The sequence below is a fragment of the Juglans microcarpa x Juglans regia genome, chromosome 4D (genome assembly GCF_004785595.1).
Source record: "Juglans microcarpa x Juglans regia isolate MS1-56 chromosome 4D, Jm3101_v1.0, whole genome shotgun sequence".
In the NCBI taxonomy this organism is placed as follows: domain Eukaryota; kingdom Viridiplantae; phylum Streptophyta; class Magnoliopsida; order Fagales; family Juglandaceae; genus Juglans; species Juglans microcarpa x Juglans regia.
The window spans coordinates 21,927,793-21,943,282 of NC_054600.1; the positions used below are offsets into that span (position 1 = coordinate 21,927,793).

The 15,490-nt window shown below is 33.2% G+C and overlaps 2 protein-coding genes across 2 annotated transcripts; both read right to left on the minus strand.

Annotated features, from left to right (window-relative positions):
• Positions 1-3,518: 3,518 nt before the first annotated feature.
• Positions 3,519-7,967, minus strand: LOC121259259 (NPL4-like protein 1). The gene is made up of 2 exons (XM_041160779.1): positions 6,750-7,967; positions 3,519-4,122 (listed from the first exon to the last, which is right to left on the minus strand). Exons 1-2 carry the CDS (start codon positions 7,728-7,730, stop codon positions 3,871-3,873), a joined length of 1,233 nt encoding a protein of 410 aa, XP_041016713.1. The 5' UTR covers positions 7,731-7,967; the 3' UTR covers positions 3,519-3,870.
• A 4,056-nt stretch (positions 7,968-12,023) lies between these two features.
• LOC121259260 (peroxidase 3-like) lies at positions 12,024-13,571 on the minus strand. Its single transcript, XM_041160780.1, has 4 exons — positions 13,293-13,571; positions 12,816-13,007; positions 12,528-12,693; positions 12,024-12,427 (listed from the first exon to the last, which is right to left on the minus strand). The coding sequence occupies exons 1-4, from the start codon at positions 13,509-13,511 to the stop codon at positions 12,024-12,026; spliced, it is 981 nt and encodes a 326-aa protein (XP_041016714.1). The 5' UTR covers positions 13,512-13,571.
• Between the last annotated feature and the right edge of the window lie 1,919 nt (positions 13,572-15,490).

Consider the following 15,490-nt stretch of genomic DNA (forward strand, 5'->3'; position numbering starts at 1 on the left):
ATTGTGCGTTGATGTATTATTATTTATTTTGTATAAATAATAATAATAAACATAAAGGCTTGTAAAAAAAAAACCTTTTAAATTTGTTAAAAAGAATTAAACATGATATTCGATTTTTTAAAAAAAAGTACTATAAAAGTATTTTTAAAATTTTTAAAATGTCTATAAAAAGAAAAAAAACAAAATGTACTCGGATATCCAGATTTATATCTAAAAAAGGTATAAAAATCCAAATATCCAATTATAACTTGGATATCAGGGTTCACATCCGGTTGCCGTCTAGATTATTTTCAGGTTTATCCCGATAGGTGGATAACCACCCTGTTTTTAAAATTTAGATACAGATCTGATTATAATTAGATGTATGTATCCGTATCTGATTTTTTATCTCTAATAAGATGAGATGAATTAAGAAGAATTGTGAAAACAAATGAAGCCGTTGAAAATTATAAAACAATTTGTAAATATTTTTGCATCATTTTGCGGTTTAAGATATTTTAAATTGATCTGAGCTCTAAATACTAAATAATCTCTCCATTCAACTCCATCAAATTTATAATGACAACTAATAATAAAATGACACTAGACATATATACAGTTAGCATGATAAAAATAATTAAGAATGCATAAAAAAAAAACATGTCACATTAATATAAAATACAAAATAAGTTTTAGAAAATAGAATAATTCATGTTTTAAAAGAATGCATATAAAAAAAAAATGTCACGTCATCTTAATCATGTTTATCGGTACCCTCGATAGGTAATGGATGGTGCCATGCACTGCGATGAATAAGCTTAGTGCGTGATGCATGACCGAGTTTAAAGCATTGTATTGGATTGATCAAATATTTTTTTATCTTTATATTTGATTAATTTTAACAATAACTGACTCACATTAAATTAGTCAAAGATTTTTTATCTTAAATATGAGTTACAATAATTTTATTTTTCTTTCCAAAGATGAAAAGTCCTGTAGCAAGTCTAAACCCATTGTTTATTATATTTCGGCTCATTCTCTCTCCCGCGGCTCTTTTCCTTGATATCGTGTGATGAAATTTTATTTATTAGATTGTGAAAATTAAAATGAATATGATTATTAGAGATTATAGAAGGTTATGAAAATAGAATTAATTAATTATAAAAATATAAAAATAATAAATAATAATATTTTATTATTATAGAGAGTGTAATGACTAATCCAATGTAGACTTTAAATTTTGAATAATTAGCTAAAAGTGAAAAAATTACATATTAATAAAAATTTAAAGAATAAAATAGTCAATCTGGTATTAGCCAATGTTAGTCTCTAGTTAAATTTTGGTTAATTTTTACTAAAGTGGTTTGTATTCAAAACTCATACTTCACTTTTGAGTTATAATAAAGTCATTTATTTCTTCAAATTTGATCCGCTACAATTCATTTCCAAAATAATATTTTACTTCAAAAATATTTCTAAAACCAATTTGGCCAGAAGAAATGTTGGAAAGAATTGTATATGTGATTGTTGCGTGTAAAAATGGTTCGCAAAATATATTTATAGGATAATTAGGTTGAAGAAAAAAATAGTTAGAAAACAATAATTTGAAGTAAAAATTAAATTATTAATTAATATATGGAGTGGATTTGTAAAATATAAAAAAAATTAAAAATTATTATTAAAATATATAATATTATATTATTATTTTAGCTTTGGAATAAATAATCCAATGTAGACTAGTTTTTTCAATGACTTTGGTTTTAGCCAAAACTTCACATTTTAGCCAAAATTTAGACATAAAGCTCTAGACGGAGTGACTGTCAACTGTTTTCAAAATGGAGCCTGATTTAACACCAAATAATATGTTTTCTTTCTAAATATAAGGACATAAACCAGTGTAAATTAGGAGTGACAATATGTCATACGACCCATGAATCTAATATGAACACGATACAAAATTAGCACGTTTGAATTTGATATAAATGTGTTCAAATCAAAACGGATTGACTCATTAAGGCACGATTAATAAGCGGGTCAATAATGTGTGAATCTGCATAACTCGAAATCAACTCACAATATCTCATTTAAATTTTATTTTAAAATTAAAAATTTATTATTATTGAATTGTACTATTAATATTTTTCAATATGCTTATTATAAGGGATTTTTTTCCCCTCTATCTTAACGTGCATGAGAAGGGCAACTAAAGGAATAAGAAGCAAAAGCTCAATCCAGAACAAGTAAGCTCTTAGGCCCGGCCCATGGGTAGACTTCCTTGGATGAAATCTCCATGAAGGAGCGTATTGCAAATGGATGAGACTTGCCGACCTAGAGACTCCTTAAACAGTGTTCAACTATTGAGTGCTTGTTTGCGTAATGGGTAGAAAGTATGGGGGACTCTCAAACCTCTAGCATGGAAGACATCGACGGACCACCAAGGACGCTAGCGAGGTGAGGCAAATCGAAGAATCATGCTGTATTAATGACACTATTACCTAAGTTACATGTCACATTAATGATGCTGTCGTAAAATCACGACGCATTAAAAGACTCTGACAAAAAGAATAATACGAAGGACATGGACTCCATGGGGCAGACATGATCTGTCTCTCCCAGACTCCTACTATAAATAGCAACTCCCAAGTACAAGAAACTTTCTATAATCTCTACACTCTCTCATTTATTTACAAACTTCCAAGAGACTTTACTGATTTTTGCATCGGAGACTCCTCAGTCTCAAAGCCACCTCTCCTAGTTGTTTTCTTCTCTATTTTCATAGGCCAGTTCTGAAGACTCGAGTTGCTAGAACCTGACCCAAAGACATATGAAACACGACATTAACATATTTTTATTGTTGAGATTGTAATTTTAGACCTATGCTCATATTTGTTATTGTTGAGTTTATAATATTGATTTTATTAAAGGTTAAAATCAGAAAAATATTAATATTTTTTGTTATTAGATAATATTATTGTTTTTTAAATATTGTGACTACTAATAAATATAGATTTTAACTATTACGTAGAATACAAATTAAGTCAAATGACTAATGCAGATTAATGCAACTCATTTACATAAAACGGATTGAAACATGCAGTTTCATTTTAACCAATTTTTAATTAATTATTAAACGGATCAAAATAAATCACGCTGTGATCCCTGTTATTTAAGTGGATCGTGCTAGAATTTAAACGTCTGACCCGTTGAACTTAGCTAATCATATTCAGATTGATCCATATAGACAAATGTTCATGACTTGACACGACTCTAAACCCAGAGAAGGCATAGATAAATAGCAATACTCTCAACTGATGGAGAAGGATATTAAAAAACGAATCTCACCTCTTTCGAATCTTTGACCACCAAGATTTGGACCCGTGACCTCTCCACCCACGAACCAAAACCTCAAGGTGAAACATCAAATATTCAGAAGGATGAAAGGAACCCCAAACAGTGCAGTACTTCTGGCTGCTCGATTGCAACTACAGATTGCAATCTCACACCTATAGGTGCCATCAAGTAACCATGTAGAACAGAAGTTAAGCCATAGAATTCATACTATAATCTCACATCTAAACATAAGATGATACATAATTTACTTGCAGTCGGTCGTAACACCACAACACATCCAACCATAAATCTCAGCTCCTTCCACCAAACATAAATATCCGGAGGATCCAGCGCAATCATAATTTTGATACAACCTTGAACTGCCAATGCCTGGATCCATTTTATAACTAAGACAGTGCACGAACACCTTTGGGGGAATGCATTACACTAGAAAGCAATAGAGATTTCTTAAGAGCACCTATTCAAATTGAGCATAAATAAATGTCCATAAACATCCTAAATGAAAATGTGTGTCAGATCTCAAAGGAGACACAACTAACATTAAGAACTGGCCAAGGACTCGATTAGGAGCTGGTAACCTTCTGGAACAGCTGTCTGTCTCTGCACACACTCAGCCAATGCGGGAACATCAGAACTGAGATCCAAAAATCTGGCCAGTAAAAGCAGTAAATGAAAATCCGATATGCGCTTCACAAAAGGAAGACTCTTTGTGCGGTCCAGATGATTCTTCAGCGCCCTCATGGCCACAGGGGTATTCCGGTTCTCAACAGGAAATGTTGATGTGAGTGGACCCTGCTTTGCAACAAAAGTGCACATTATTTCCACAGTATAACCCTTGAAATAGAGAAGCAAGTGAACAGGAATCTTATACTAACAAAAGAAAAAAAATGTTAAGGGCCTTGGAATTTATGTATAGCATGTTCTGCACATAAACTAGATCAGCTAAAAAATATATAGTTGAATATGATTGTGTTATAATAGCAATAAGGTCCACCTAGTAAATGGCTCTCATCCATATGTACCTGTATGCCGTACATGTTCAGGTCAGTGAGTAGTTCAAAGTGTAAAAGGCATGATGATGGATTCTTCAAACCTCTATAAATACCTCATTGCTGAGTTCCTACACCTAGAATGATCAACATTGCAGTGAAAGCAAGAACACGCTAAAGCATCCTTTTTTTTATTAGTAGAAAACCACGAACGTGCTAAAACATCCAACCATTGTACACCTTATTAAATATAAATGGAATTATGAACAACCAACAAAAGTAATCCAGCACCAAGCTTGAGAACAAATGACGACTCAGACTTTTCATTGAATAAAAGGCCAAAATGAAACCAAAAGTTAAGAAAACAAATATGATTCTATTTGTGGGCAAAATTAGCAAAGATTTAAGAATAACAGGCATTTAGCTAATAATGACTGTCCAACTCCACTCATTCTATGAGGCAATATGCAATCTGAGGTAGACAACATGCACAAGGGGAAGTGAGCAACTGAGCATCATACGTCCAAAAAAGGAACATTTTAATACTTGATGCCCAATGCTTGATGCCATAAGTGTTGAGAGCATTTTAATACTTTAAAGTTTAAACCATTGGATGTCAGAGGGTTCATCTTGCCAGGGTCACAAATCATAAGACCAGACCTATCAGTAAAATAATGACAGTACTGTTTCTTCAAAAATAGATATCTATAAAATACAAGCATTTTTTCACTTCACCTTTAATAAATAGACCGAACAACAGAACAAAGTTAATGAAGCATAAATCAGCAGAAAGATGAAGCTTCTGAAAATTCAGCAAGTAGCATAGACAAGAAACTATAAGCAAAAAGGCTAACTCAATCTAATGTTTGACCAGGACCAGGTCAGAGTTTTAAAAGTCATAATGCTTTGTCAAAGTTGTAGCTGACAAAACACAACCAAGCACACGCTCGCACGCACACGCGCCCACACCCACACCCACACCCACACACGCATGCATGTATTTATGTATGTATGTATTTGAGAAGTAAGATAAGTTTTATTAATATTGCAAGAAGCACAATCCAAGTACACAGGAAGAATACATCAGATACACCTAACTAGTGAATATGATGAACGAACACGTTAGAAGTTCCTAACACGTTGGTGAAAAAACTAGGAGAGTGGAGAATGATAAAGAGTTTAAAGACGAGAATCGGAGTGGATGAATAAAGGGCTTTTCTTCTGTAAAACAATAAAGATAAAACCCCGAGGGGGACGGTGCCGAAACTAAATTCCATTCTTGTTTCAAGAGCTCGAGAGTGGAGATCATAGATAGCCAAAAACCCAGATTGTGAATAACAAACGTAGTTGTAGGCATGCTTGTTGCATGGAGGTTCTTTAAGTTGCAAAGCACATGAAATATTCACTAACAAAGGTCTAGCCTAGTCTAGTAATAAGAGGTACTACAAGCCATATGATTGGCCATGGGCCAGCAATCTATCAAGTCCTCACTATCAAAGACATCGCGTGTGAGAATCTTTCTGGCAACAGTCTTTATTCTAAATCCGAGTATGCAAGGCACTGTCAAAAAATGGGAGCTGAAAATAAGTAGTTTCGAAATGACGAGTTTTTGCCATACTTTATTTGATTGTTTGTTTTCTTGAAAAGGGAGAGTAGAAAAAGTAACTAATCTACAAATTTTTTGTTGACAGTCAACTAATCCATAAAAATTGCAACTAATGATCCATAAACCATACGTATCACAAAGATATATTAACCTGTAAATACATCATCAACAACAATACATTTACCCTAAGTAAGGACTATAACCTAGCTTAGAGTCCAGATTACACCTAAGAAATGAGGGCAACCTTAATCATTTAGTTCTTCATTCCTCAACCTCAAATTTTCTTCCGTTAAATTTTTTGTCCCTTCATTTTCTGGTAAGTGGTATAGTTTTTTTTTTACATGTACTCCCCATGCCTCTCTTCAAAACTAAAGGGAAGTGTTTAACTTTATCATGATGCCGTAACCTCAACAAGCAACCTATCTGCCCTATCAAAGCCCTGATCGTGGTAAAGCTTACAATTGGTATACTTTCTATAAATAGCTAAAAAAAGATTTAAAAACAAATCAGTTTTTGTTTATATATATATATATATATCACATAAGACTGTGATAAAAACAAAACAAATAAGATCTAAAAACAAAACTTTTTTTATCCTAAATAGCATCCCAATGCTTATTTTGATACGTTACATGAGACTGTTAATAGTTAATGAGGGAGAAGCCCCAGTAATCTGGAAATTCATGGGAAAGTAGAAAGAGAAGACTCAACACTGTTATGAAACACTGTCCAATAATAACAATTCAATATAAACAAAGCAAACCCAATAACATGAACTGAGCACCCCTACTACGCAAGTAAAAGACACAGCAATATAGTCATACCTGGTGATCGAAGATCTTAACCACCACCAAGAAAAAATCATTGTCAACCTCCCTGGTATCCTTCACTCCAACCACTACATCCTTTTTCATCTTCGACAGCTTGGGATCGGCGTCCTGGGCGATCTCGGTCTCGAACCACCCTTCCTTGAACAACCTAATACACGTATCACTCATCTGAAACGCCTCAAAATGCACATCAGCCGCACCTTCCTCATTCACCTCGAGCTTCACCACAGCCGTGACCCACTCCTTCAGCCCACTCTCGGCGTGAAACTCCGCCGCCTGAAGCACCTCTCTGTTCGACAAAGTGTAGTCCTTCTTGTCCTGACTGATCGTCTGCGTGAATATGAACCCGACCTTCGTCATTCCCAACCCAACCGCAATCGCTTCCACAAACTTTTCCTCATCTGGGTTTCTCAGAATCGCCAAATTCTCCTCGGTACCTAGCTGTGGCGGCTCGTAGATGAAATCCACTTCAACTTTCCCTTCATCCGAGACAGTGCCGTACATGAACCCGGCACGTTTGACGGCGAACGCGAGCGTCTCGTTGACGTAGTGCTGGAACCCGTTGGCACAGTCGCGGTCGAAGGAGACGAGCTCGCAATGCGGGTTCTCCTGGCGCGTGACTCGCATCTGCTTCGCGATGAGGTCGTCCATGGTCATCTTGCGGCCGAAGGAACCGGCGGGGTGGAAGGTTGGGCCGGAAACAGTGCGCTCCCCATCGTAGGTGAGGAAAACAATGGAGCCGTGGGAGAGATTGAGCGCAGAGAGAGGGGTAGAAGGGTTTGACATGTCGGTGAATTTGAGAAGATCGGCAGGGGTTTTGGCCAAGAGTAGATTCTGATTGGTTGAGAGGGTCTGGTTTTGGACAGGGATTTGAAGCTGGGATTGGACTAGGGTTTTGAGTTGGGAGACTGTAATTTGTGGGCCGTCGATAGAAACTCGCTCCAAGCCGTCGCGGCTTCGGACTCTGAGCATCATATTTGAAGAACTGAACTGAGAAGAATTCAGAAACAGGAACAAAAACAACAGAATTGCTTGAAATCGCAGGCTTTCACGGTGGTTTTAGGTTGGAGTTCGATTATAAAGGATGGATGGTTCAGTTGGGGAGTGGAATACAATTCTGGAATCTGCTTTCTTGAGGAAGGGGGAAGAGGAAAAGAATACAGGATTTGGTGGGCAGAATCATATGGAAACTATCTATGGGAGGAGTCTGATTAGGATCATATCGTTACTATCGTGTATGAAACCATCTCTTATTGGACTGGGCTCTTCTCTCACAGAAAAGGCCCATTTAAAGTCTACATGTAACCAACCCACGTACGCATCAAACAAAATCAACCACGGGCATTAGTACTGACCTAATTTTAGAGTAACTAAAATTTGATTAAGATCTAATTTTAGAGATGAGATGAGATGAGATGAAAATTATATAAATAATGATAAGATAATTTGTAAATAATAATGAGATAGTTTGAGTTGAGTATTTTTTAAGTTTTGTAATATGAGAGAGAAAAAGTTTAATAAAAAATATTATAAAATTAAAATATTGTAAAAATTTAGTTTTATAATATTATTTTTGTTTGGAGACTTGAAAATGTTGAAATTATTTTTTTTTTATTTGAAAGTTTGAAAAAGTTATAATAATTAGTTTGAAAATTTTGTATTTAAATTATGTTTGAGAATAAGATTAAATGAGATTAAATCAGAATTTTGTGTCTCATCTAAGACCCCAAACAAGTCCAAAAAAATTCATTTTTCCTAATTTAGCTAGTCATTTTCAATAACATCAAATAAAAAATTCTTTAAATCTATCACTATTCTATTAAAATATTAATTTTAATATTTTTACTTATTTTAATTCTAATTCTAATGATAACTATAATATTTATTCATTATTAAAAAAATAAATATTAATTTTCTAACGTTTATATTATTCTAATGAATATAATTTTCTAATAGTTTTTTTTTAAAACGATCATATTCTTCTAACGAATATATTTTTTTAATGGTCATATCTTTTTAACGATTATATTCTTCCAACGAATATATTTTTTTAACGGCTATATTTTATCGATGGTTAATTGTTTCACTATAAAATATAACACTTCCACAACATGAATTACATGAATTTTATTCACTTCAATTAATTGTTATCTGTGACATCCTTTTTTTATTTTTTTTCAATGTATCGTTTGCTTTTTCACAATAATGAAATCCAATGGCAAGAAGTTTACTTGTAAAGAACAGAAAAACCAGCAGAAAAGCCAGGAGATTTTTTCATGCACAAGGCTTTCCAGAATGCTAGCCGTCACTACATGTGGCCAGCTGAATTCACTCAAGCTAATTTTATTGAGTTTTAGGTGTATTTTGAGTTAGCTAGCTAACTTCTGGCTAAATTTTACATATAACTAGCACACTACAAGTGTTCTAAGAGCACTAGTAATGATCTCAATAAATTTTGGCCAAAATTTGATTAGAAAATTCATTTTTATAAATTTAACTAGCCAATTTTTAACACTGCTAAATAATAGATTCAACAAATCTATCATTATTCTATTAAAATATTGATTTTGAGCTTTTTATTTTTTTTAATTCTAATTGTAATTTAAATATTTATTCGTTATTAATAAATTACACATTAATTTTTTAACGTTCATATTATTTCAATAGATAAAATTTTTTAAAGGTTTTTTTTTTTTTTACAAGGGTTATATTTTTTTAACTGATATATGTTTGTATTAAAGTTTATGGTCGTATTAAAGTTTTTAGGACAAAATGCTTGTGAAAAAAATCAACCAACTCTAACCAGAGCTTCATACGAAAAGTAATGAAAAATTAAACAAAAGAATAAGATACTGAGAAAACACCAACCCACGGGCACAAACCAACTAGAGCTTCATACGACAAGTAATAGCATGCGGGATGCGAAATTTTTTGCCAAAATATTATTTTTAATAAATTTAGCCAATGAAAATATTGAAAGTTAAAATTACTATAGTTTTGTTAAGTCCATTACAGCCCATTTTTGTATAATTTAGTTAAATTTTGGCCAAATTTTGACTAAGAAACTCACTTTTTTAAATTTAGCTAGTCACTTTTCAATGACAATAAATAATGAACTCTTTAAATCTATCATTATTCTATTAAAATATTGATTTCGACATTTTCATTTATTTTAATTTTAATGATAATTGAAATATTTATTCGTTATTAAAAAATTACGCATTAATTTTCTAACGTTCAATGAATATAATTTTTTAACGGTATTTTTTTAAAACAGTCATATTCTTCAAACGGTCGTATTTTTCTAACAGTCATATTTTCCAATGAATATATTTTTTAAACGGCTAGTATTTCTCCACTATAAAATATAACATTTTCTCAACAATTTTATTCACTTTAACTCAAATTTTTTTGTGAAATTATTTTTTTTATTTTCTCCCAATGGATTGTTCATTTTTTAACAAAATGACACTTATCAATTCAAATTCTGATGAAGAAAAATGAAAGTGGCATTTAGATGCAGTTTTGAAGATGAGAAATGTAATCAGCTTGTATTTTCATTTATTATAATCAATCTTTTTCTTGAGTAATATGTTAGTTTTTAAACTTATAAATAATTAAAATATTTAATGATAAATAAAAAATAATTGAACCATTACTATTGTTAAATGTATCAGTTTGATTATCTAGATTTAAATGAAAATGTGTCATGGTAACTTGAATCAATGCATGCTTCTTGGGGATACGAGTCTTAACCGTTTGCCAACCAAATAAAGGGTTGTGTCATTTGGTAAATTAGAAATATTTTCAATGTATTCTCTAATATTTAAGAAGTTGTGACTTTTCAAAAGTGCTCATTTATTTTAGTTGTGACTTTTCACAAATACTCTTTCATTTATATAAGTTGTGACTTTTTACAAGTACCATTTTATTTATATGATGTGACTTTTCACAAGTACAATTTCATTTAAATAAGTTGTGACTTTTTACAAGTGTCATTTAATTCCAATTGTGACTTTTCACAAGTGTCATCTCATTCTCTATAAATAGAGAATCTCACATATAAATTTATTCACTCCAAATTCTCTACAAAAATTAGAAAAACACTTTCTCATTCTTTTTGTATTTCTTTCTTTGGGCTTTGGCTATTTTATATCGGATTCAAGGATTTCTTTTTGTGTGCACCGACAATGAGATTAACGAGAACCAATTTTGTTGTATCTTGAGAGTAGACTATCAAGAAACCTAATGCAGGTTTAAATTTAGAGGCCGTAGAATCTATTCTAAAAAAAAGTTCCATCATAACATGCCTCAAAACTAGATTCTCTATTTTTAATTTGTTGTTATTATTTTACATATTCTCTAATTTATAAAACATTTCAAAATATTTCCCAACATAATAACAATAATCAAACAAAAAGATCGAAACACGAAGAAAAAACTGACCAAAATTCCTATCACACAGAAAAACAACACCATCCCCGAGATCCCTAATCAAACCAAAGAGACCGATGACGTTGCCCCTCGGCCGGGGGGGGAGAAAACTGTAATAATCTTTATGGAAAATCTCAGAATAAAAATGTAAATACAATTACCTATTAAAAAAAAAAAACTGTAAATACAGAAGGTAATGCTAAAAAGAACAGAAAATCGAGAAAATATTACCATCGAATAGAAGTTCTTCAGAATTGCAATAACGGCTTCAAAAACCAACCTAAAAACATCGGGACAGTCAAGAGTCAAGAGAGTAAAAACAAAAGCAGCATAGAAAGATGAAACCAATCCATGAACAAGGAGTAGAACTTCTCACCAGAAAGCATTGACCAGAAAATACTATCTCGATAAAAACAATCCAAGTCAAAGATTCTTACTAAAAGCAGAAAGTCCCACAGAGCAAAATATGAGAGAAATCTCAAGAAAATTAATGAACACGTAGATTCTAACCAGGGAGATGTCCGGATTTAAAGCGTTGATTCCGCTTATGATCATGATCATAACATGGATGGATATGGCCAAATACTTCGACTAATGGCTTACTTTTTCAGATTAAGAAACATTGAGATCAAACTGATTTTACAAGTACAGAAATGAAGACAATTAATACCTCCAACTTATTTTAAGTTCCCAATATTAATGGAACATTGACAGTTACTGCAAATTATGAACAATTAAAACGTGAATGCAAGTACTCCACGTTCTTAGTACTGCATCATGACATCCGAGACTATAATTAAATTACCAAAACCCAAAGCAGCAGCAGCTTAAAGACTAATTCACTTTCCCACATTGCTTCCTAATCTCACCGGCGGTGCCGGTGAGGACCTCGATCGCTCCCATCCTCTTCATCGACTGTGCAAATTCTGTGAAGAAATCTGTTTGGCTAACCAACTCCTTGACAGTGTTTCTGGCTTGCTTGCTGGTCAGAAGCGCCGCGTCTGATTGGAACAGACCCTTATTCTGCAGAAGGATTGCGTAGTAGCTGCTGCCAAATTTCTGGGAGCTACCTGGGTCCATTTCCACTGTTGTTATTGCGTCTGTGGGGCTCGGGCATTTTTTCTTCAAGAACTCGGCATAGGTTGGGTTCAAAGACGGATCTTGATCGCCTCTTCCAGTGAAGTTGTAGAGCCTGTTGGTGAAACCAATGCAGTGACCAATTCCAATGGTGTGACCACCTGCGTACATATATTTAAACATGCTTTGCGTTAATTAATGAAACTGTCGAAACTGAGTTTTTTGTTTTCAGAAAACCGATCTGATCTCTTCTTTAGGTACCTGATAACACGACAAGGTCATGCACGGTAAGGTTTTTACGGGCAAAATTGTTCTTGAGTTGGTCGAAGTTAAAGATAGCAGGTGGAAGGTTGGATAAGACTTCTGCGATGCGTGAAACGGTGCCATCTCTTCTACCTGTAAGCACTTCCCACATTGGTTTTTGGAACTGCGCGCGCATGCATGCAAACAGTATATTAGACATAAATAGTACTGAATTGAGATTTTGATTTTGTTATCGATCACAGTACCATCTGTATCATTGAGATTGATTTCACTTAATTAGCTTACTTGGAATGAAACAGAGTCCCGAGCTGCCAAAGACACAATATCTGCGCAAGATACAACTCCTTTGCATTCCTTCTCAACTTGTGCTTTAATGTCATCGATTACATCGAAACCAGACAAGCTTTGGTTTGGTGGTGACTCCTTCTCTGCAGTGTTATCTGCTGTTGAGTTCAATAGAATTGATGCATCGCAACCCTGCAAATTTTCATTGAATTCTTTGTAATTAGCTACAAATTTTCATATCTAGCAATTAGGTGGGCCTGGCCTGTTACGATCATTTATACTGGAGTATACATGCAAGCTGCCTCTAGTACTACTTATGTCAAAGAAGTTATTCTATGTACTATTTTGAAATCTCCTTGAAATATTAAGGACAAATATTCTTTAATAATTATAAAGTGACATGAGCATGCATGAAGAAAATTACAGGCAAAGTAGATATATTCAAAAGGAAACCCGGACATGACATGATTGCCTTACCCTGACAAAACAGTCGTGGAAATGCATCCTCAGCAGCTTTGCCGGCAAGTTGGGATTGCTGGAAACATGTTTCCAAGTGACATCATGGATTATCTTCTCTGCGCATGGACAGGATGTCTTATAGAAATTCTTCCTGAGATTGCCTCCTTGGCAAACCCCAAGAAAGCCAGTAACCACTATGCAGACCAACAGGAGAATTATGTTAGTCTCAATCTTCATCTCCGGATCCCTGTGAAGCAACTCTAATTATTAATCTAGGTCCGTAATCTAGGAAAGCAATTCTTGATCTCCAAGGCACGATGCCATGGTTACTGAGAGGTTCTTCCTTTTATACACGTCAGACAGAGATATTGGAATCGTAACAGTTGTATCCGGTTAAGCAAAACATATGTATCTTAATTAGTATATGTGGGTACACGAGAGTTTTGATTAATTATTTGGATTCAGACTTTTCAGAGACAATGATCGAGAGAAATGGACAAATAAAATAATAGGCCCCGTAGTATTTATAATTTTTTTTTGAAGGTAGAACAAACTTCATTATTTTATAACGGGATATTACAACTTTAACTTAGGACATACTGGATACAAGCCAACTATTGCTTCTAAGGCTTCCTATTACTTTTAAAGCTCCCTACTACACAAATTTCTTTGTGATTGACATGGTCTAATCCGTTACTGTAATTCTTTATAAACAAACTATTTGAAAGACAATATTCTATCCTAAGACATATTTAACAAACATCACATTCTATCTTAAGACAGAATTAAACAACCAAACACTGTCTAAGACGGAGTATTTATAATTGTTAGAGTAAATTTATCAGCCGACAGTAAAATATACTAAATAAATATTGTGGGATCTATATTATAAGTCTATCTCTTCCCCATCTAACTCTAGTGATTGAATTCTAAGAAATTTAAGTCCGAATTATATATTCTATATATATTAATAAGCTAGCTCCAGCAAGCATATATAACCTTTTTCATATTTGGTAAAAACAATAACCATGGTTAACCATATATATATATATATATATATGAGAAATAATAGTTACAATCGTGAGTGTGCAAGCGTCGCGCAATCATTTTGAGATCCACATAAAAATAAAAAATTAATTTTTTAATTGTAGATTTACTCTTTTTCAAAATAACTGTACGGTACTTTTACACTCCACGACTATATGTAACATTACTTTATCTTATCTTGTAATGATCAGTTGCATTTTTAATTCCTAAATTCGGGGGAAAAAAAAATTAGTTTCGGCCTGCAAGTGAGATCTAATCCGACGAAGTGGACAACATGCGATCCCCTCATCAGCCCTAGCAAGGGTAGGAAACAAAAAAAGAATATAATATATATCATAAAGTCAAACATATATATCATGGACCAAGTAATTAATGCAATATATATTATAGTATTGCAACAGGGCAAGCTGTATTCTCAACCGCTAATGATTGTTCCTTAATTGATGGGAATGAAGAAATAGTACTACTTATATAGTATATTATATGTATTAATGTCATTTACAAAATACAAATATTGCAACTAAACCCTCTGACCCTTATATTTTATACTTGTCAAACACGACTTAATCAATAGTACGTGGCGTGTGAGGAATTAGGTGAAGCTTGAGAACTATTAATGGAGACAAGACCACCTCGTCCGATCTGCCGCATGATAAGGGTCGCGACATGTAGCTAGCTAGCGTGAGTATGCCCATGATGCATGACTGATATACATATATATGTATATATATATGGTAAATTAAGTACGTAAATACTAGATCAATTCAAACATGATTAAATATTATTACTGGGAAGCATGTGTATATATATATATATATATATGTAGCAACTAAATATATATTGATATAGAATTATAATTAAAAAGCATGTTGCATGGACTATGGTACTCCAATATTTAGCTAATGATCACGGGGAAAGATCATCTCGTGAAAATATAGCTAAATAAATATTGATCCATCAAATGGTGTTTCATATTATATATATATATATGTATATATATATATATATATATATATATATATATATATATAAAGGAAGTAACGGATCATGATGATCCTGAGGAAATTGATCATCAAGATCTTTAATTCATGAGAGACTACCTAATCAATTGGAGATTAATATTAGCTAGTCATTAATTTGAAGGTTTGATTTATTACGATATGCATGCA